At 51.0% G+C, this 24,013-nt stretch overlaps 1 protein-coding gene across 1 annotated transcript in view; it reads right to left on the bottom strand.

Annotated features, from left to right (window-relative positions):
* LOC139227644 (A disintegrin and metalloproteinase with thrombospondin motifs 7-like) overlaps positions 1 to 24,013 on the bottom strand; it is a 182,576-nt gene that overhangs the window by 100,402 nt on the left and 58,161 nt on the right. The window contains exons 6-9 of the mRNA XM_070858560.1: positions 21,924 to 22,048; positions 15,274 to 15,423; positions 4,361 to 4,504; positions 2,456 to 2,600 (exon numbers count right to left, since the gene is read on the bottom strand). Of these exons, the coding sequence (XP_070714661.1) occupies positions 2,456 to 2,600; positions 4,361 to 4,504; positions 15,274 to 15,423; positions 21,924 to 22,048 (564 nt within the window). The remainder of the gene's footprint in view (positions 1 to 2,455; positions 2,601 to 4,360; positions 4,505 to 15,273; positions 15,424 to 21,923; positions 22,049 to 24,013) is intronic.

Here is a 24,013-nt window from a genome sequence, read left to right as displayed (position 1 = left end):
AGGGAAAGAAAGACTTGCATTTATATAGCGCCTTTCATGACCACCAGACGTCTCAAAGCGCTTCACAGCTAATTAAGTACTTTTTGAAGTGTCGTCCCGAGTGTACTGTAGGAAACGCAGCAGCCCATTTGCGTACAGCAAGCTCCCACAAGCAGCACAGTGATAATGACCAGATAATCTGTTTTGTTTTTCAGTGGTGTTGAGAGGCGGTAACGGGTTGGTACGGCCTTTCCCTTGGGGGCAGGCAGAGGGCGCAACCTTTCCTGGCGCGCCAGTGGCTGGGCGCTGTGGCCGTCCTTAAAGGGGAGGGCCTCCCACCGCGGCCGCCATTTTGTTTTAATTGTCGGCCAACTCCGGAGTCAGCCCAACAATGGCGTCCGCTGGCTCGGCCGGGCCGCCCAACACCCCTCCCAATGGGCCGCCCCGCTCCCCCCACAACGGGCCGCCCCGACACCCCTCCCAAAGGGCCGCCCCGCTCCCCTTCCAATGGGCCGCCTGACATCCCTCCCAATGGGCCGCCCCGACACCCCTCCCAATGGGCCGCCCCGTTCCCCTCACCCCAGTGGGCGACACAGAAGTCTCACTGGGCCTCGCAGTGTCCCTCCCGTTTCAGTGAAGGGGAGGGACGCTGTGAGACGTTAGCGTGACATGGCATGTCTGTGTCGTGCTGTTGTCACCAGTGCCGCGCTTAATGACACCGCCCGCCTTCCGCCCCACTCAGAACTCCGATCCCCCCGCTCCCGACTCGGTCCCGCCTGAGAGCGCCGGGGGCTTCCCAAATAACCAAGTCCCGGATATCGCTCTGTTCTCTGCCCCATCTCTACTGGCGCTAAATCCTCAGTTAATTCAAATTATCCGCCTCAAACCGTGCGGCCCCTGCAACTCTGGTTGATTTGTCCTCTCCCAGAGGTACTAAGGGCAATCGTAACACAGAGCTCAGCTGAGATCAAATAATTCAAGATTGAGGATAGATTGCGATGCACAGGATCAGGAGAAGGCCATTCAGCTCCTTGGGACTATTCCACCATTTAATTAGATCACGGCTGATCTGCCGCTCAACTCCATTTACCCGTCTTGGCTCCGTGTCCCTCGATAGCCTTACCCAAAAATCTACCCATCTCAGTCTTGAAAGCTCCAATTGACCCCCAGCATCCTGAGCCTTTTGGGGGAAGGGAGTTTCAGATTTCAACCTCTCTGTGTGCGGCTTCTGGCGCACAATGTCTTCTGTGGCTCAGTTGGCAGTCCCGCTCCAGAGACTTGAGCGCAAAACCTCGCGCAGTACTAAGGGAGCACCACACTGTCGGAGAGGCGGTACTGAGAGAGCGCCGCAGTGTCGGAGGGGCAGTACTGAGGGAGCGCCACACTGTCGGAGGGGCAGTACTGAGGGAGTGCCACACTGTCGGAGGGGCAGTACTGAGGGAGCGCCACACTGTCGGAGGGGCAGTACTGAGGGAGCGCCACACTGTCGGAGGGGCAGTACTGAGGGAGTGCCACACTGTCGGAGGGGCAGTACTGAGGGAGTGCTGCACTGTCGGAGGGGCAGTACTGAGGGAGCGCTACACAGTCGGAGAGGCGGTACTGAGGGAGCGCCGCACTGTCGGAGGGGCAGTACTGAGGGAGCGCAGCACTGTCGAAGGGGCAGTACTGAGGGAGCGCCGCCCTGTCGGAGAGGCAGTACTGAGGGAGCACCGCACTGTCGGAGGGGCAGTACTGAGGGAGTGCTGCACGGTCGGAGGGGCAGTACTGATGGACAGCTGCACTGTCCGAGGGGCAGTACTGAGGGAGCGCCACACTGTCGGAGGGGCAGTACTGAGGGAGTGGCGCACTGTCGGAGGGGCAGTACTGAGGGAGTGCTGCACTGTCGGAGGGGCAGTACTGAGGGGCAGATGCACTGTCAGAGGGGCAGTACTGAAGGAGCGCCGGATTGTCGGAGGGGCAGTACTGAGGGAGCACCGCACTGCTGGAGGGGCCGTACTGAGGGAATGCTGCACTGTCGGAGGGATAGTACTGAGGGAGTGCTACACTGTCGGAGAGGCAGTACTGAGGGAGCGCCGCACTGTCGGAGGGGCAGTACTGAGGGAGTGCCGCACTGTCGGAGGGGCAATACTGAGGGAGTGCCGCACTGTTGGAAGTGCCATCTTTCAGATGAGATGTTAAACTGTGGTCCCGTCTGCCAACCTGGCATGTAAAAGATCCCATGGCACGATTTCGAAGAAGAGCAGGGTGTGTCTTGGCCAATGTTTATCCCTCAATCAACATCACTAAAAGAAATGATCTTATCTACATTACAACAATGACGACACTTCAAAGGTACTTCATTGGCGGTAAAGCGCTTGGAGCCTATACACGCAAGGCGTGTTTGCTTTCCCGGACCCACGCTGGGCACTGTGCCCCTCTGCCTGACCCCGGAGACATGCCCGGGCTGTGAGCTGTGTGAGTGCAGGAACTATCTTACGTCCATGTTGTCACAGAAGACCGACTTGGCTCCGTACTGCAGCCGGCACTGGTGATTGACGTCGTACAGCACTCCCGGTGCCGCCGAGGGAAGATCGATCGCGTCCTTGGCCGGCAGATCGTCCAGACAGAGACCCCAGCCCCGGCTGGAAACGGCAATCGGACAAAGACCAAAAAACACGTGTCAATAAAACAACACAAGGAGCCGGAGAGAAGCAGAATAATCACTGGGGCTCGGGGAAAAATACAACCCAAATCAAACCTTCATCCTCACTATTTCAAAGTATGTTGGGGGTACGGTAGCACAGTGGTTATGTTACTGGATCAGTAATCCAGGGGCATGGACTAATAATCTGGAGCCATGAGTTAAAATACCCCCGCGGCAGCTGGGGAATTTAAATTCAGTTAATTAAATAAATCTGGAATTAAAAAGCTAGCATCAGTAATGGTGACTATGGAACTAATGGATTATCTGAAAACTGGTTCACTAATGTCCTTTAGGGAAGGAAATCTGCCGTCCTTACCCACTCTGACCTCTATGTGACTCCAGACCCACTGCAATATGGTTGACTCTGAAATGGCCCAGCGAGATACTCAGTTGTTCACAACCACTACAAATAATTATCACCACACGGACTGCAGCGGTTCAAGAATGTGGCTCACCACAATCTTCTCAAGGGCAATTAGGGATGGGCAATAAATGCTGGCCTTGCCAACGCCACGCACATCCCAGAAATGAATAAATAAAACAAAATTAAAAGACAAAAGAATATTGTCGAATTTTCTCCCAATTCCTGCTGAGGTCGCTGGTGTTCTCTGGCGGGTGGGGCAGGCGATCATTTGGGCGGCTCGCCCTCCAGTACCAAGTGCCATTCTTCTGGACTGTGACTGTCAGCAGGCTATCCGACTATGGTGAGCATCACAGTTGAGCCAAAATATGTTTCCACGAACGAGAAGTAGACTAACTGCAGCAACCTTGTTTCCCCCCACCCCCACACAGCCGCTCGACAGAGATCAGTTGGCTCATCATGGACCGGCCATCCCACCTGAGGCCGTCCTGGTGTGTTCAGCGCCCGACAGATCACTGGAAAAATAATGGCGTCCGGACACGTCGTGGCGCACCATCTTGCCGTCCGGAGGAGGCGGGGCTCCCAAATGGAGGGCTCTCTATGCGGGAGTACTTCCTTTATCTATTGGGGACTTGGCATGGAGGGTGTTGCACGGAGCAGTCCCATGCTATCGGTTTTTATGTCCATTCACGGACTCCCAGGTCGCCTGCAATCTCTGCGGTCTGGAGGAGTCCATGTTCCACGTGTATGTGCAGTGTATGAGGTTGCAGCTCCTCTTCCATTATTTAAAGGGGCTGCCCCACAATTTCTGGCTGCACTTCAGTCCCACCCTCCTGATCTTTGGGCACCCTGTGCAGAGGGGAGAGAGCAGGTCGGAGGGCCTCCTCGTAGGACTGCTCCTGGGCATGGCCAAGGGGGCCATCAGCCAGTCCAGGCAGCGGGCGGTCGAGGGGGTCGTTCAGCCTGACTGCCTGCCTCTCTTCCGCGGTTACATCTGAGCCAGGGTGTTCCTGGAGATGGAGCACGCGGTGTCCACTGGTACGCTCGCGGCCTTCCGCGAGAGGTGGGCACCGGAGGGACTGGAGTGCATCATCTCCCCCGGCAACCAAATTTTAATTTGATTGGCAAAGTTCCCAGTTAATTTCTAAATTTATGGGTTCTAGTGCCCTTACCGAAAGGGGGCACTTGATTTAAAGTTTAGTTTCAAATAGTTGTTGAGCTGATTATTAGCAAAGGTTTAACAAACCAACTAGTTCTTAACAGCAATGTGTTGCTATGAATTCTTAAGTCAAGAAAATACATTGCAGCCCAGATATACGACCCAGAGAGGCACTTACTCGAGAAAGCGAGTGATGTACTCCCTGCTGCAGCGTGACCAGGTGAGAGGGCTGGTGTCGTACAGGAGCTGTGGAGACATGATGAACGGTCTTTTCCCAATGGGCTCACAGTCATTGCCGGTCCCATCGTGCTGGATCCCAAAGCTGCAGTGTAAGAGCACAAGTCCCGCAGAACAAAAAGGAATGGTGAGTCGGCCTGGAAAGTAGTACCAGAAGTAGACAGTGCAGGCTGCTTCCCAACCCCTCCACCTCCTGACCCTCACCCCCAATACGCTGTGTTAGGGAATAAGTCTGGTGCAGTACCACCCTGGCATGTGACGGATGGAAAGCACCCGGGAGTAAAAACTGTTTCCTACATTACAACAGCGACCACACTCCATGAGTACTTCATTGGCCGTACAGTGCTGTGGGACGTCCTGAGATTGTGGCAGGCGCCACAGAAATGCAACAGGTATGTTATGTATGTGAACCTCACCTGTGTGTAAGACTTGCCACTAGAGGGCACACCTGTGGGAGACCTACGGGTCACCTGTGTACCCTGGTGCAAGCAGGTAAAAAAGGCAGTCCACCACACTGCTGCCTCACTTTGGAGTTATATTAAAGAGACCAAGGTCACAATGGTTTGAGCTTACAACACAGTCCCGTGGAGTTATTCTGAGTTTAACAGGGTAGAAATTTGGTATCTCCCCGTTCTAGGAGCGGTAACTCTCGGAAGGCGTGAGACAGAGCGTGAGCCTTCGCCCCTCTCCAGAAACTCGGGTTACTGCCCCCCAGAAGGAAGTGGAGCCAATAAATCCAACGCTAACACTGCCTTCCCGGGCAGTAACGGGGCGGACACCTCAGCCGCGGTCCACACTGGGCCGCGCAGCACTGCCGTGGCCGAGGGGCCCCTCCCGCCCTTAAAGGGAAGGTCCACGCTGCCGACTCTGCAAAGTGACGAGGGAACTGAGCTGGACCCCTGGGTAGTGTGGGGGGGCCCCACAATCAGCCTGCCCCTCGAGCAGAGAGCTGCCGCTGAGCGATCACGGCACAGACCCCACGGAGAAAACGGATCTTGAGCGGTAAAGAGAAGGTAAGTTCATTTAAATCTGTCTCTCGGCCCCGTCGTCGTGAATCGTTGCCCCGCTTACGGCCGGCCGCCCGATTCGCGCTTCCTGCCGCTCTCGGTGTTTCCGCCCGCAGGGGACGGACGTGAATTTCAGGTCCGGGGCGTTGCGCACGGTGATGATGTCACAATCTCCGAGCGCGACGCCATAGCGCTACCGCTAAACTCCCGCCCAATATGGCGGGACTCGTCAACAGCTCCACGCCAGGGCGGTAAGGCATTTACGCCGCGTTAGCACCCCCCGTGAGGTGCAAGTGAGTTGAATTTCTAGCCCCGAGTCTTTGTTGCTTCTTAAAGCTGTCACGACTCAGATCCACCACGCTTACAGTCATCGTAACGGGACGTTGGCAGGCGCAGTGAGCAGATGGATTCGGGCTGTCCCGGTGCAGTGATAGTTACGGGTTTTCATCAGTTTTCTCATTATAAAGACGGTAACACTGTAATGGTTTTGGGTAGCAGAAGGCCATTGGTCCATCTTGTTGGCTGGCGCAGATACGATGGTAAGTACTGCAGCGAATCGAGTACGGCCAGGGTGATCTCCTGGACTCGTTTCGATCGCCTGGATGGGTCGGAGAGGAATTTCCCCAGATTTTTTTCTCCCTAAGTTGGCCTGGGTTTTTATCTGGTTTTTGCCTCTCCCAGGAGATCACATGGCTCCAGTTGGGGTGGAGTGTAGAATGTTTCAGTGTAAGGGGTGTCACAGTTGTGTGGGGCAGACTGGTTGGGCCGGGTGCTCTTTACCTTTCCGCCATTGTTCATTGTTCATAGGTTTATATCTAACCTTCAGGGCTGCTGACCGAGGGCCGTGCGGCTCTTTGTCGGCCGGCGCGGACACGATGGGCCGAAATGGCCTCCTTCTGCCCTGTAAATTTCTATGTTTCTATGTTTCATCTAACCTAGCCTGCCTAACCATTCATCTATTCTGTCACCTTGTCTGAAAATAGTAGCCCTGTATCCACTTTTACAAAACAACAACTTGTATTTATATAGCGCCTTTAACGTAGTAAAACGTCCCAAGGCGCTTCACAGGAGCGCGATCAAACATAATTTGACACCGAGCCACAGGGTAAGTGACCAAAAATTGGGTCAAAGAGTGAGGTTTTTTAAGAGCGTTTTAAAGAAGAGAGGTAGAGAGGCAGCAAGGTTTAGGGAGGGAGTTCCGGAGCTTGGGGCCCAGGCAGCTGGATGCACGGCCACCAATGGTGGAGCTAAAATCGAGGATATGCAAGAGGCCAGCATTGGGGGAGCGCAGAGATCTCGGGGGTTGTGGGACTGGCAGAGATTAGATAGGGAGGGGTGAGGCCGTGGAGGGACTTGAAAACAAGGGTGAGAATTTTAAAATGGAGGTATTAGCCCTGCTGTGGTAATCCATTCCACAATTCTATCACCCTAAAAATGTTGCCTAAATGTCCTGTATTCTTTTACCGGCCTTAACCCTACGTCCCATTAATTACTTACAACGAAAGTCATAGAATTGTACCGCACAGAGGGAGGCCATTCAGTCCATCGTGCCTGTGCCAGCCCTTTGAAAGAGCGATCCAATCACCTCCCCCCTTCCCTCCCGCTCTTTCCCCATGGCTCCGACAATTATGCCCCTCTTCAAGTAATTATCCAATTCCCTTTTGAACATTACTATTGAATCGGCTCATAGAAACATAGAAACATAGAAACATAGAAATTAGGTGCAGGAGCAGGCCATTCGGCCCTTCGAGCCTGCACCACCATTCAATGTGATCATGGCTGATCATTCAACCTCAGTACCCCTTTCCTGCTTTCTCTCCATACCCCTTGATCCCTTTGACCATATCTAACTAACTCCCTTTTGAATATATCGAACGAACTGGCCTCAACAACTTTCTGTGGTAGAGAATTCCACAGGTTAACCACTCTCTGAGTGAAGAAGTTTCTCCTCATCTCGGTCCTAAATGGCTTACCCCTTATTTTTAGACTGTGACGCCTGGTTCTGGAACTCCCCAACATCGGGAACATTCTTCCTGCCTCTAACCTGTCCAATCCCGTGAGAATTTTATATGTTTCCAAGAGATCCCCTCTCATTCTTCTAAACTCCAGTGGATACAAGCCCAGTTGATCCAGTCTCTCCTCATATGTCAGTCTTGCCATCCCGGGAATCAGTCTGGTGAACCTTCGCTACACTCCCTCAATAGCAAGAACGTCCTTCCTCAGATTAGGAAACCAAAACTGAACACAATATTCCAGGTGAGGCCTCACCAAGGCCCTGTACAATTGCAGTAAGACCTCCCTGCTCCTATACTCAAATCCTCTAGCTATGAAGGCCAACATGCCATTTGCCTTCTTCACCGCCTGCTGTACCTGCATGCCAACTTTCAATGACTGATGAACCATGACACCCAGGTCTCGTTGCACCTCCCCTTTTCCTAATCTGTCACCATTCAGATAATATTCTGTCTTCCTGTTTTTGCCACCAAAGTGGGTAACCTCACATTTATCCACATTTTACTGCCTCTACCATGCATTTGCCCACTCAGCTAACCTGTCCAAGTCACCCTGCAGCCTCTTAGCATCCCCCTCACAGTTCACACTGCCACCCAGTTTAGTGTCATCTGCAAACTTGGAGATATTACACTCAATTCCTTCATCTAAATCATTGATGTATATTGATATATACTGCTCACGATTCTATAGCAGATCCCAAGGCCACAATAACAACAACCTGCATTTATATAGCGCCTTTAACGTAGCAAAACGTCCCAAGGTGCTTCACAGAGTGTCATAAGACAAAACAAATACATTTGACACTGAGCCAAATAAGGAGAAATTAGCGCAGGTGATCAAAAGCTTGGCCAAGGAGGTAGGTTTTAAGGAGCATCTTGAAGGAGGAAAGAGAGGTAGAGAGGCAGAGAGGTTTAGGCAGGGAGTTCCAGAGCTTGGGGCCCAGGCAACAGAAAGCACGGCCACCAATGGTTGAGCAATTATAACCAGGGATGCTCAAAAGGTCATCAACAAGAGGGAAATTTAATTTCTTCTTAAAAGTAGGAGCCAGGAGGAACAGGAATGCCCCCCCTTCTCCCACGACGTAGCCTGCTCCAATCCTCCACTCCCACCCCGTCCCGGGAGTAACCAGAGGGTCACTGCTGGTGAGCCAGGAGCCTGACATTGATCTCCTCCCCCGAGAGAGCAACCAGCCCCGAGTGTGCCGATGGGGATCCGAGAACCCATTACCATCGCTCCCCGGGGTCTCACCAACCCCGCAGACCGTTCACAGCTGAGGTGGTTGTTTCGGCACTCACGGGGTTAATTCGCAAGCATCTCACTGAAGAGGGGGAGGGGAGGGGAAACTGTTACTGAGGACAAGGGGAGAGCTGCCAGGAAAACTGACGGTTCCCATGCCTGAGCGTGCTCGCTGTCCACAGGTCAGAGGTTAACACAGACGCGTTATCACCACGGCAGCAGAGAGCCAAGCATTGAAAGAGTTCCAGGGACAATATCCCTTTGCACTCCCCCCACCTCCCGCTGGGACAGCAACTCAATGCCAGTGAGCTGCAGCCTTCTTTTCCACGGCTGCATTAACTGCTCGAAGACTGGCAGTCTTTCAATTCCAACCACTGAAATCCTCATCCCTGCCTCTGCCATCTCCACACTCGACTATTCCAATGCTCTCCTGGCCAGCCTCCCACCTTGCACCTTGAGCTCATCCAAAACGCGGCTGCCCCGTGTTCTAACTCGCACCGAGTCCCGCTCACCCATCACCCCCTGTGCTCGCCGACCTACATTGACTCTCGGTCCACCAACGCCTCGATTTTAAAACTCTCATCCTTGTTTACAAATCCCTCCATGGCCTCGCCCCTCCCTATCTCTGTAATCTCCTCCAGCCCCACAACCCCCCGAGATATCTGCACTGCTCCAATTCTGGCCTCTTGCGTGTCCCGATTTTAATCGCTCCACCATTGGTGGCCGTGCCTTCTGTTGCCTGGGCCCCAAGCTCTGGAACTCCCTGTCTAAACCTCTCCGCCTCTCTACCTCTCTCTCCTCCTTTAAGATGCTCCTTAAAACCTAGCTCGTTGACCAAGCCTTTGATCACCTGTCCTAATATCTCCTCATGTGGCTCCTGTGAAACGCCGTGGATAGCTCGACCAAAGAGCTGAATGGCCTCCTGCGCTGGGCTGCTCCCAGTGACTGTGGAAGTCAGACTGTTACGCTCAGCCTCAGGAAAGTCCAGTCCCGCTTGATGTCCACTAACTCCTACTGGAGAGGATGAACTTGCGCCGTTCATGACCTCAGGTCGTGCCAAAGCGTTTCACATAAGAACAAGAGCAGGAATTGGCCATTCGGCCCCTCGAGCCTGCTCCGCCATTCAATAAGATCATGGCTGATCTGATCCTGGCCTCAGCTCCACTTCCCCGCCCGCTCCCCAGAACCCTTGACAGCCAATGAAGTATTTTATAAAAATTCATTTTGTTAACGGTGATGTAAGGACCACTTAAAATAAGTTGGTTGACATGACATTAAAGTAACACAAATCATAAAACCTTTGTGAATGTTTTCAGGAACTGAGGGAAGATATTTGAGGCTTGAATCCCTGCGCCGGAAGGGGCTGGGCCCAAGTCCCATCCGATATTAGACCGCGGGCATTTACCGAAGGCCGGTGAGTTGCTGACTCTCGCTAGGCCTCCACAGGCAGCCCGCCGGCAGAGCGGATTTCCATTTCGTACCCCTACGTCGCCAGCAACGGCCCTCGGCTAGGCCCCAGGAGAGGGGTGGAGGTGATCGGGGGAAACGTCCCTTTTAAGTTGCACGGCCGCACGACGCTCCGGGGATCCCGCGCTGTCGGCTTTTTAATGCAAAAAAAGCCGTGCATGCGCTGTATTTTGAATGGCCATTTCAGCGCCCCAAAATTAGAGGGAACATTGGAGGGTTGGGAGTGGGGGGGGAGACTTCTGGAAAGGGCAGGAACAATTTGGGACAGGGGGGAAGTGATCGGGTAGGGGACGATGCAATCTATGGGGGGCCAGCCTTCGGGACTGCAGGAACTCTTCTGCTCCGCCCGGCTCCACATTCGGGCAACAACAACAACAACGTGCATTTATATAGCGCCTTTAACAAGTGAAATGTCCCAAGGCGCTTCACAGGAGTATTATGAGACAAATAAATTTGACACTGAGCCGCAGAAGGAGAAATTAGCGCAGGGGGTAGTTTTTAAGGAGCGTCTTGAAGTTGGAAAGAGGCGGAGAGGTTTAGGCAGGGAGTTCCAGAGCTTGGGGCACAGGCAACAGAAGGCACGGCCACCGATGGTTGAGTGATTATAATCAGGGATGCTCAGGAGGGCAGAATTAGAGGAGCGCAGACATCTCGGGGGGGGTTGTGGGGCTGGAGGAGATTACAGAGATAGGGAGGGGCGAGGCCATGGAGGGATTTGACAACAAGGATGAGAATTTTGAAATCGAGGTTTTGCTTAACCGGGAGCTAATGTAGGTCAGCGAGCACAGGGGGTGATGGGTGAGCGGTACTCGATGCGAGTCAGGACACGGGCAGTGAGCACAGGGGGTAATGGGTTAGCGGGACTTGGTGCGAGTTAGGACATGGGCAGTGAGCACAGGGGGTAATGGGTTAGCGGGACTTGGTGCTAGGACACGGGGCAGCCAAGTATTGGATCACCTCTAGTTTACGTAGGGTAGTTTTTTTTATGAACTTACCCTTGCAACAGGTCCCTTTAAGGATGAGCCCAATTTTCTAAAGGGGACCTCAGAACAGGCCTTTATATTTGCCTATACAAAAGGCCTGTTTCAGGCATCAGCCCTAGACGCCTCTTCTTCTGCCCTTACCAATATGGCGGCTGCCACATTTAAGGCGCGTAATGAGGAAGCGCGCCCACCCGCCATCTTGGCGCCTTTGGCATTCTAGGTGGCTGTCTCTTTTTTCCACCGAGCCCATTCAGTAACCAGCGGCTGGAAATCTGAGATTGGAACAGAAAATGCTGGAAATGCTCAGTGGGTGGGGCAGCGTCTGCCCATATTTCCAGCCGTCTGCTCCTCTCTCTCTCTTTCTCTCTCTATCTCCACGGATGCTGCCTGACCTGCTGAGTGGGTCCAGCGTATTCGGCGTGTGTTTCAATAACAGCACTTTGTTTTTCTAACTGAGAGCTGCCCAGCTCGACGAAGTGTGCACAAAACGTGAGGGGCTGCCACAGGATCGTTTGCCAGGAGACACCAGACAATAAGTTGCCACCAAACCACAACACACTGGCCCCGAATGTGCGGACGGGAGGCTTCCCGCGGGCAAATGCAAATAAAATGCCTGTCTATCCTAGGGGTGCGGGGGGTACGGAGACCTGCGCTCCGGGGCCTATCCGGGTACCCGCGGGTAGAGACCCACCTATCCCAGGGGCGTAAGTGGTTCACAAGCGCCCCCGGGATCACGTGGGCCGGCCCGACCAATCAAAGACGTACATACGGAATCCCCATGTGCATGATGGGAATACCCCGAAAAATACATCTAACACATCATTTAACACAAAAAAAAAACATCACATAATTAAAATTAATTAAAATGGCTTTGAATTAAATATTTAAAACAATCATTACATTTTTTGAAAAGTAAATTTACATGTTTTAAAGGGGCTAAAAGTAAATGGACCTTATTTCACAGGTTTTTTTAATGCATAAATTATTGTTTAAAAATCTTTTTAAAACTCTTACGCCGGTAAAAGCAGGCCTTATGCCAGGAGTAAGAGTTTCACGGGCATTCGCTGGGCAGAAGTTGCCAAACTCTCCGCCCACAGATGCCCTTTTCCTGGGGATTCGTACGATCGGTCATAAACGATTCTTGACAGATTGCAGGTCCCGGGTTTTTACACGCGTGTGCACGCGAAAACCCGAAACTTGCGTGGCCCCTACGGGTGCGTTGCTGCAAATTACGGCCCAGCGTGTTTCGAGGAGCGTGGGAAGCGCAGGCGCCGGGTGCTGGAAACGGCAGAGGTTTTGAAGAATGAGAGTAAAGTTTAATGAACAACAGTGATTTTGGATCCTGTGCCAGCCTGTCTCAGCACTAATGCCCCTTTGGAAGCATCAAAGCTCATTAAAAGCACGTCTGTAATTATAAAAATGTTTTACCTCTCAAAATAACTTGATTATATGCCTTGATTTTAATTCACATTTTTTTTTAAAGAAAATAATTGTTATCTTGGTGCGATTGCAAGGAGACAAATAAATAAATTGGGGAAATCAGATTGTTAAAGTTACGAATATGGAAATCTAAGGCAATAAGAAGGAGATAGATAGATTTCTAGACACAAAAGGCATCAAGGGGTATGGGGAGAAAGTTGGAATATGGTGTTGAGATAGAGGATCAGCCATGATCATGTTGAATGGTGGTGCAGGCTTGAAGGGCTGAATGGCCTACTCCTGCACCTATTTTCTATGTTTCTATGTTTCTTATTGCAATCTAATTGAGAGTGTCAAACAGTTTCTGTGTTGAATAATGATTCGATTTCAGTTGTAACTCTGAGAGTTACAGCTCACTATCTACTCACCCATTATCACCATACTGCACAAACTCACCCCACACACTGTTAATCCAGCAGCGCGATTAGATGGCAATGTATTGAAAGCAAAGGACAATTGCAATATATAAAAATTAATTGAAAATAATTTGATCATGTGTGGAAAAAAATCCATATTTAAGCTGCACAGCCGTAACCAAATGAGCTCAGAGTTGTTGTAATCGATGAGCGACAGGCTAGAATCCAATAGAGGGACTTCCATGCAAGATGGATGTTTATTTATATAGCGCCTTTCATATCCACGGGATGTCCCAAATGCTTAACAACTGACGTTAAAAGTGCAGTTGCTGCTGTTTTGCGGGTAAATAAAATATCCCACGGCACTATTTCAAAGAACAGCAATGGGAGTTCTCCCCTGTGCTCGCTGATCTACACTGGCGTCCGGTTAAGCAAAGCCTCGATTAAGCTGCCTGGGCCCCAAGCTCTGGAACTCCCTGCCTAAACATCTCCGCCTCCCTCTCCTCCTTTAAGACGCTCCTTAAAACCTACCTCTTTGACCAAGCTTTTGGTTACTTGTTCTAATATCTCCTTCTGGTCTCGGTGTCAAATCCTGTTTGATAACGCTCCTGTGAAGCGCCGTAGGACGTTATACTACATTAAAGGCGCTACACAAATGCAAGTTGTTGTTGTCATGTCCTGGCCAATATTTACCCCTCAGCAGCTCCTATAACAGTCGAGGAAAGCGAGAGAGACATTGCCTTCCTGAGGCCACATTTTAAGTTGATTTTGACAGCAGTATTAATGAGTTCAAATGCTGTATTCATGAAATCACTAAAAAACAGATGATCTAGAAATTATCACATTGCTGTGTGTGGGAGCTTGCTGTGCGCAAATTGGCTGCCGCGTTTCCCACATTACAACAGTGACTACACTCCAAAAGTACTTAATTGGCTGTAAAGCGCTTTAGAACGCCTGGGGAAGTGAAAGGGACTATATAAATGCAAGTATTTCTTTCTTTAAATGAGAGTAACTAGCCAGAATCTGATCGGCGGGCTCGCGTTGTTTATATACAGAATAAACTGGACACTCGAGAGTGATTACAAGCTGGAAACTAACTTAGGGACCTAGATGTGCTGACGACAGATTATTGGGCATCTGGGAATGAGATACTCGTATCATGGGGTTTCGATTACACTAAACTGTGCGAGTAGACAGGGAGCCTTTCTTTTAACTTAACTTTATCTAAACTTTTCTTAAAACTATTCCAAGCTGTCAAATTGTATTTTTATATATAAGAAATGTGCAGATTCATTTGAAATTTTAAGCAGGAGCTTTATTTTGCTTTTTGTCTCCAGTTTGTGCAAGTTAGTGCCGACAGCAGGTCCCAGCGATCTCACCATCACCATAGTTTTACTCTGAGGCTATGGGAGTGCACTTCAGTACTGAGCTGTCACACACTGCGAGGCCTGGGTTTGATCCCTGGGTTGTCCCAAGGTGGTGGTAGGTAGGTTACAATTGACAGAAATACTTGTAGTTCTACACCGCCTGTCACAACCACCGGACGTCCCAAAGCGCTTTGCAGCCAATGAAGTACTTTTGGAGTGCAGTCACTGTTGTAATGTGGGAAACGCGGCAGCCAATTTGCGCACAGCAAGCTCCCACAAACGGCAGTGACTTGAACAATCTGCTGTTGGTTGAGGGATACCCATTGGACAGAACTCCCCCCTGCTCTTCTACAAAATAGTGCCGTGGGATCTTTTACATCCACCTGAGAGGGCAGACGGGGCCTCGGTTTAACGTCTCATCCGAACAACTGCACCTCCTCCAGTGCATCATCATCATCATAGGCAGTCTCTTGAAACGAGGATGACTTGCTTCCACTCCAAAAAGGGATGCGTTCACTGTGTTTCAATGAAGGATCTAATATTCCAGATCCCGAACTACATCGTGAAGGGTGGAAGATGCCTGTGCTTAGATTTTTTTAACATATGGTGGCCGTTGCACACCAGCCACCACACGGGCTCGACAGAGCTAGGTCTTGGTCCAGTGGCAAGGGTTAACCAAGACTAACTGGAGACCTGCTCTGCTGCACAGACCGAGCGCGCGCACATATCGCAGTGTGGGCTGGCCCGTGCCACTGGGAGTGCCCGCTTGGATTTTGTGCTCAAGTCCCTGGAATGGGGACTTGAACCCACAGACCTCTGACTCAGAGGCGAGTGTGCTGCCCACTCAAGGTAACACCTAAATTGACCTCGGAGTACTGGGCCTCCGGATCGGCAGCCGCTGTACATGGTAAGGCGACAGACGATGGGAGAGCATTGGCGGACTTACTTGTGCCCGAGCTCGTGTGCGACGGTGAAGGCCAGCGGCAGGCCGGAGTCCTCGTTGATGCTGCAGCTCCGATGGGGCTGGCACATTCCGGAAACATGCGACAAGCCCAGCGTCTCACACGGTCGGTTCATCCCGGCACAGATATCCTTCCTGGTTCACACAACAAAACCAACATTTACAATAGGATCATAGAACGGTTATAGCACGGGAGGCCATTCGGCCCGTCGAGCCCGTGCCGGCTCTCTGCAAGGGCAACTCAACCAATCCCACTCCCCCGCCCTTTCCCCGGAGCCCTGCACATTTTTTTTTCCTTCAGGTACTTATCCACAATTCCCTTTTGGAAGCCGCGATTGAGTCTGCCTCCACCACCCTCTCAGGCAGTGCATTTCATGTGAACATAAGAAATAAGAGCAGGAGTTGGCCATTCGGCCCCTCAAGCCAGCTCCGCCATTCAATAAGATCATGGCTGATCTGATCCTAACCACTCACTGCATAAAAAAGTTTTCCCTCATATTAAAAAAAGGGAGGAAGGGGAACAAGGTGTGGGCAGAGGTCATGGTCTGAAGTTGTTGAACTGGATGTTGAGTCCCGAGGCTGTAAGGTGCCCAATCGAAAGATGAGGGGCTGCTCCTCGAGCTTGCGTTGAGCTCCGTTGGAACAGTGTAGGAGGCCGAGGACGGAGAGGTCAGAGTGGGAGTGGAGCGGGGAATTATAGTGACTGACAAAAGGGATGATGGGCCATTCGGCCCAACCAGTCCATGCCGGCGTTTATGCTCCACTCGAGCCTCCTCCTGTCTTTCCTCATCTAAATCTATCAGCATAACCCTCTACTCCCTTCTCCCCCATATGCTTGTCGAGTCTCCCCTTACATGCATCGATATTATTCGCCTCAACCACTCCCTGTGGCAGCGAGTTCCACATTCTCACCACTCTCTGGGTAAAGAGCAGCTGAAATATAATGCCTATCTGTCAAGAATACCCGAGAGACACAGTACGATTTATGAGCCTAATTAAATTTTGAATGCAATGCTCTGGTTTATGATTTGATTCCGAATTTCCTATTAGGATTGGATTGTTGAATAAATGATTGACGGGATTGTGGGTTGAAGAGTTGTGGTCCGCCTGGTTTTAATCCGCAGTTTCCAGGAATCCTGAATGTTTCTTGGCAAATTGTTGCTGTGTTTGTTGGGAGTACTGTACTGGAATTAACATGGAACACTGCCTGCTCCTTCACAAGCCGCTAACGAACTTGACATGTCTCGCTCGTCGAGCTCAACAGTGAAGCATGAAATCGTTAGTTTGAGTTGAGGGCCATCAGCTGATGATCCAATTGCTACATTAGTGCTCTCTGAATTTCCCTTCCTAGCCCAGCTCCTATTAGAGGAGGCGTAAGCATTTATCGTGAGACAGATCTCCCAGATATCTATTTATCCCTTCCAATTTCTCCTTTTCGCGACAGTGCGAAGCTTTGCTGGACCACGGGTCCATGGACACCTCCTGTCCTCTGGTGCGCTGTCCCTTCCTGATTGTTGTATGTTCGCAGCGACACGTTTAACAACATGTTTATGCAGCACCATTAATGTGGGGAAGCGTCCCCAGGAGCTTTACAGGAGCATAATCAGACAAAATTTGACACCGAGCCAAAGGAGGAGGCTTTAAGGAGCGTCTTGAAGGAGAGAGGTGGAGAGATGGAAAGGTTTAGGGAGGTCATTCCAGAGCTTAGGGCTGAGGCAGCTGAAGGCACGGCTGCCAATGGTGAAGCAAAGGGAGAGGGAAGAGGCCAGAGTTAGAGGGACGCAGAGATCTCAGAGTGCCGTAGTGGGGGAGGAGGTCACAGAGACCGGGAGGGGCGAGGCATTGGAATATGTGGATGAGGGCTGGGGTCGGGGGATGCCAACCACATCCATCGGACGCACGGGCCCCCGCTGGACGTCAATCCAGAATTCCGAGCCTGCTGCTCTGGTCTCCACTCGCCGGGGCTGTCAGGAGAAGGGCTCGGATCCAACCCGACTTACTCAGAGGCGGGAATAGTATCCCTGAGCCAGCGACCACTCAACTTCAACAGTGACATTAACAGGGTAAGACACAATATGGGGGAGAAATTCGTTCGGGCCTCTGTTGCGGCGGTAATCCAGGCGGGGCGGTACCTTTAGCAGCTTGAAAAAGTTTGTGCCTCCCACCCAGAAATCCGTCAGAATCGGGCGAGGAGCTGACAAGGGCAATAAATCAGCTGTTGCACACCAGAGCTGGTGGGGGCGGTGTGGGGGGGGGGCACTAACGAAAGTTTGGTCGGTACATTTTGCGGACCCATTGCGCAATGCGCGGAACTCCGAGTCAGATCCCGGGAAAAGCCGAGTCTTAAAGACGCGGAATTGTAACGCATCCATTAATGTTTTCAAAATCACTTGTTTCCCCCTGCACTGCTGTGTCTGTCTGCCGCGGCAAACTCGGAGGCTCACGCACCGTGCTGTGTGTAAACCTTGCACTGACTGTGACTGAGGCTCACGCACCGTGCTGTGTGTAAACCTTGCACTGACTGTGACTGAGGCTCACGCACCGTGCTGTGTGTAAACCTTGCACTGACTGTGACTGAGGCTCACGCACCGTGCTGTGTGTAAATCTTGCACTGACTGTGACTGAGGCTCACGCACCGTGCTGTGTGTAAACCTTGCACTGACTGTGACTGAGGCTCACGCACCGTGCTGTGTGTAAACCTTGCACTGACTGTGACTGAGGCTCACGCACCGTGCTGTGTGTAAACCTTGCACTGATGTGGATGATGTGGAATCTATATGGGTAGAGCTGCAGAATACCAAAGGACAAAAAACGTTAGTGGGAGTTGTGTACAGACCTCCAAACAGTAGTAGTGATGTTGGGGAGGGCATCAAACATGAAATTAGGGGTGCGTGCAATAAAGGTGCAGCAGTTATAATGGGTGACTTTAATATGCACATAGATTGGGTTAACCAAACTGGAAGCAATACGGTAGAGGAGGATTTCCTGGAGTGCATAAGGGATGGTTTTTTTAGACCAATATGTCGAGGAACTAACTAGGGGGGAGGCCATCTTAGACTGGGTGTTGTGTAATGAGAGAGGATTAATTAGCAATCTCGTTGTGCGAGGCCCCTTGGGGAAGAGTGACCATAATATGGTGGAATTCTGCATTAGGATGGAGAATGAAACAGTTAATTCAGAGACCATGGTCCAGAACTTAAAGAAGGGTAACTTTGAAGGTATGAGGCGTGAATTGGCTAGGATAGATTGGCGAATGATACTGAAGGGGTTGACTGTGGATGGGCAATGGCAGACATTTAGAGACCGCATGGATGAACTACAACAATTGTACATTCCTGTCTGTCGTAAAAATAAAAAAGGGAAGGTGGCTCAACCGTGGCTATCAAGGGAAATCAGGGATAGCATTAAAGCCAAGGAAGTGGCATACAAATTGGCCAGAAATAGCAGAGAACCCGGGGACTGGGAGAAATTTAGAACTCAGCAGAGGAGGACAAAGGGTTTGATTAGGGCAGGGAAAATGGAGTACGAGAAGAAGCTTGCAGGGAACATTAAGACGGATTGCAAAAGTTTCTATCGATATGTAAAGAGAAAAAGGTTAGTAAAGACAAACGTAGGTCCCCTGCAGTCAGAATCAGGGGAAGTCATAACGGGGAACAAAGAAATGGCGGACCAATTGAACAAGTACTTTGGTTCGGTATTCACTGAGGAGGACACAAACAACCTTCCGGATATAAAAGGGGTCGGAGGGTCTAGTAAGGAGGAGGAACTGAGGGAAATCCTTATTAGTCGGGAAATTGTGTTGGGGAAATTGATGGGATTGAAGGCCGATAAATCCCCAGGGCCTTATGGACTGCATCCCAGAGTACTTAAGGAGGTGGCCTTGGAAATAGTGGATGCATTGACAGTCATTTTCCAACATTCCATTGACTCTGGATCAGTTCCTATGGAGTGGAGGGTAGCCAATGTAACCCCACTTTTTAAAAAAGGAGGGAGAGAGAAAACAGGGAATTACAGACCGGTCAGCCTGACATCGGTAGTGGGTAAAATGATGGAATCAATTATTAAGGATGTCATCGCAGTGCATTTGGAAAGAGGTAATATGATAGGTCCAAGTCAGCATGGATTTGTGAAAGGGAAATCATGCTTGACAAATCTTCTGGAATTTTTTGAGGATGTTTCCAGTAGAGTGGACAAGGGAGAACCAGTCGATGTGGTATATTTGGACTTTCAGAAGGCTTTCGACAAGGTCCCACACAAGAGATTAATGTGCAAAGTTAAAGCACATGGGATTGGGGGTAGTGTGCTGACATGGATTGAGAACTGGTTGTCAGACAGGAAGCAAAGAGTAGGAGTAAATGGGGACTTTTCAGAATGGCAGGCAGTGACTAGTGGGGTACCGCAAGGTTCTGTGCTGGGGCCCCAGCTGTTTACACTGTACATTAATGATTTAGACGAGGGGATTAAATGTAGTATCTCCAAATTTGCGGATGACACTAAGTTGGGTGGCAGTGTGAGCTGCAAGGAGGATTCTATGAGGCTGCAGAGCGACTTGGATAGGTTAGGTGAGTGGGCAAATGCATGGCAGATGAAGTATAATGTGGATAAATGTGAGGTTATCCACTTTGGTGGTAAAAACAGAGAGACAGACTATTATCTGAATGGTGACAGATTAGGAAAAGGAGAGGTGCAACGAGACCTGGGTGTCATGGTACATCAGTCATTGAAGGTTGGCATGCAGGTACAGCAGGCGGTTAAGAAAGCAAATGGCATGTTGGCCTTCATAGCGAGGGGATTTGAGTACAAGGGCAGGGAGGTGTTGCTACAATTGTACAGGGCCTTGGTGAGGCCACACCTGGAGTATTGTGTACAGTTTTGGTCTCCTAACCTGAGGAAGGACATTCTTGCTATTGAGGGAGTGCAGCGAAGGTTCACCAGACTGATTCCCGGGATGGCGGGACTGACCTATCAAGAAAGACTGGATCAACTGGGCTTGTATTCACTGGAGTTCAGAAGAATGAGAGGGGACCTCATAGAAACGTTTAAAATTCTGACGGGGTTAGACAGGTTAGATGCAGGAAGAATGTTCCCAATGTTGGGGAAGTCCAGAACCAGGGGACACAGTCTAAGGATAAGGGGGAAGCCATTTAGGACTGAGATGAGGAGGAATTTCTTCACCCAGAGAGTGGTGAACCTGTGGAATTCTCTACCACAGAAAGTTGTTGAGGCCAATTCACTAAATATATTCAAAAAGGAGTTAGATGAAGTCCTTACTACTAGGGGAATCAAGGGGTATGGTGAGAAAGCAGGAATGGGGTACTGAAGTTGCATGTTCAGCCATGAACTCATTGAATGGCGGTGCAGGTAGAAGGGCCGAATGGCCTACTCCTGCACCTATTTTCTATGTTTCTATGTTTCTATGACTGTGACTGAGACTTCCGCACCGTGCTGTGTGTAAACCTTGCACTGACTGTGACTGGGACTCACGCACCGTGCTGTGTGTACACCTTGCACTGACTGTGACTGAGACTCACGCACCGTGCTGTGTGTAAACCTTGCACTGACTGTGACTGAGACTCACACACCATGCTGTGTGTAAACCTTGCACTGACTGTGACTGAGACTCACGCACCGTGCTGTGTGTAAACCTTGCACTGACTGTGACTGAGACTTACGCACCGTGCTGTGTGTAAACCTTGCACTGACTGTGACTGAGACTCACACACCGTGCTGGGTGTACACCTTGCACTGACTGTGACTGAGACTCACACACCGTGCTGTGTGTAAACCTTGCACTGACTGTGACTGAGACTCACGCACCGTGCTGTGTGTAAACCTTGCACTGACTGTGACTGAGGCTCACGCACCGTGCTGTGTGTAAACCTTGCACTGACTGTGATCTCCCAGGGAAGCACTTCCTCATCCCTTTAAGTAGCCGCCAGTTAACGACTCTGCAAGCCTGGACCCACTGGTTCTCCAGACGTTGTTCTTGGCGGGCGCTCAATGAGGCGGCCGCACCGAATTTACCGACCAGGGCGCGAGCGTGGGCGTTGCACCAGGAATACGTCAGGATCGGAGCGATCGCCAGCAGCCGGGCGCTACTGGTTTGCTCCCCCGGTGAGCCGCGATTGAATTTTGGGTCGCGGCGCTAAACACTGCGCGCTCGGTCGGTAACCTCCTATGCTCCCATTAACGCCCCGGGCCTCTGGCCGCTAACTGAGGCGTTAGACAACCGAAAATCCAGCCCATTAAATAAATTGGCTTATCCCTGGGGAACATTTTCCATTGAGCTCCTGTTTGCACAGATTGCATTTGGATTCTGCATTTTGAAGCCCAATTATTCCAATTACTATTTATGTAATTTGACATATTTCTATAGGTAATTATAACTTTGGGGGGGAAATTTTAAGGCATAGTTAAGATTTTTTTGTTTTCAAAGTTCAGAAGAAAACAAAATGTGCGATGACTGGAGATTTGAGCAAAATATTGCCTGCACGGCAGGTTCGAGACAAAAACAAGCAACGTGTAAAATAACTGGGGAGGTATGTTCCCTGAGGTCAAGGCTGGTTCGGAGAGAAGCAGATAAACACGGGAATTGAGTCTGATGATGGCACTCGTGTCTCCGATCCCCCTCTTACCGTGTGAGCAGAAGTGCCACGTCGTGGTGCGTGGGACGACTGTCGCCCTTAACGTTGATTTTTTTTTGCCACTTGCAGAAGCTGGTCAGGGATTTGTCCGCGTGATGCGTTATCTTGAGGTCCTCCTGACACACAGATAGAAAAGCATTAGTGTCCGGACGGGACGAGAGCATCGGGTATTTCTGCTCACTCACTCAGTGTGACTGTGCTATCTGCCCCGATAATAATCTCAAATACGCAACAACGAATCCATTAAAGCCACAATGTTCCTTGCAGTGTCCTTGAGATGGAATTCACAGAAGACATTAAGATTCTCACGGTGCAAGGGAATCGAACAAAGAAAGCCGTGCCCTTCACTTTGAAGTGGTGATCACACTGCTCTTTTGACGAGCTTTAGAAACTGCCGACTTCTGCCGCCTCCTTTCAGACATATTACGTTTAGCCTCCATTCCCAAGCCCTTTCATCGTTATTGTGGAGGAAAGCAAAGCTGAAACAATGGCCTATTTTTGAAAGTCCAGTAGATCAATTGAGGTACTTGACAAAGTTTTTTAAACCTTTCGGGCTGAATTTTCGGCTTTTAGGATTTCGGGGCATTAATGAAGATGGGTAGGTCCTGATACCGCCCAGGAGCAGTTTGCGCCTCAATCAGCAATATTGGGCAGCTGGGCTCCGAGTGCGGGGTGGGGCACGAAGGGAGGCGTTACCTCTCTCGGGGCGCTAGGCCGGCTGAACAAGCGAAAATCCCAAGCTAAACAGCCGGCCTCGGAGCGCTCTGAGAGAGGCCTGGGGGGGGGGGGGGGGAAACCTGAAAAAACCCCACCCAAAACATTCCCACAAAATAACTCTCGCCACCACTACATAAATCGCAAAAAAAATACCAATCGCACTTACCCGAGAGCGACATAACTTGCCTCACATGCGTTCCCAGCAGACCACTCTACGCAGCGCTACGGATCGGGCGGGAGTCAAAAATCGAGCCGGTGTCACAACCAGGGACGTTGCACACCGGCTCGCCTCTCCCGGGAGGTCCTGCCCAAACCGGCCTCGAAAACTCCAGCTGGGCGCTGGAAGCTGCCCGCCTGCCCGGGAGAGCTCACCGCTGCCATTGCTGCCCCTCCGGGACGAAAACAGAGGCGGCAATGAACAGAGAATCCAGCTCCAAGTATCTACACGTGTAAATATACCATGTAGTAAAGCGTAACAAAGTTTGGATAATAGTCGAGACAACCATAAACAAAGGTAGATCAACAACAACAACTTGCATTTATACAGCGCCTTTAACATAGTCAAACATCCCAGGGCGCTTCACAGGAGCGCTTATCAAACAAAGATTTGACACTGAGCCGCATAAGGAGATATTAGGGCAGGTGGCCAATAGTTGGGTCAAAGAAATAGGTTTTAAGGAGTGTCTAAAAGGAGAGAGAAGCAGACAGGGTTAGGGAGCTTAGGGCCCAGGCAGCGGAAGGCACGGCCACCAATGGTGGAGCGATGGAAATCGGGGATGTACAAGAGGCCAGAATTGGTGGAGCGCAGAGATCTGGGAGGCAAGTAAGTTTGGAGGAGAAAGGGAGGGGCAAGGCCATGGAGGGAGGGGTTTGAAAACAAGGAATGAGAATTTTAAAATCGAGGTGGTGCTCAACCGAGAGTCAGCGGGCCCAGGGTCAGTGGATCAGTGGGTTCAGGGTGAGCAAGCCCAGGGTCAGTGGGTCAGTGAGCCCAGGGTCAGTGGGTCAACAACCCCAGGGTCAGTGGGTCAACAACCCCAGGGTCAGTGGGTCAGCGAGCCCAGGGTCAGTGGGTCAGCGAGCCCAGGGTCAGTGGGTCAGTAGGCACAGGGTCAGTGGGTCAACGAGCCCAGGGTCAGTGGGTCAGTGAGCCCAGGGTCAGTGGGTCAGTGGGCCCAGGGTCAGTGGGTTAGTGGGTCAGAGAGCCCAGGGTCAGTGGGTTAGTCAGCCCAGAGCCAGTGGGTCAGCAAGCCCAGGGTCAGTAGGTCCAGGGTCAGTGGGTCAGTGAGCCCAGGGTCAGTGGGTTTGTGGGTCAGAGAGCCCAGGGTCAGTGGGTCAGTGAGCCCAGGGTCAATGGGTTAGTG

The sequence above is a fragment of the Pristiophorus japonicus genome, chromosome 17 (genome assembly GCF_044704955.1).
Source record: "Pristiophorus japonicus isolate sPriJap1 chromosome 17, sPriJap1.hap1, whole genome shotgun sequence".
In the NCBI taxonomy this organism is placed as follows: Eukaryota; Metazoa; Chordata; class Chondrichthyes; family Pristiophoridae; genus Pristiophorus; species Pristiophorus japonicus.
Note: the sequence above shows the minus strand (reverse complement) of the source record. Positions and strands in the feature narration are given on the sequence as shown.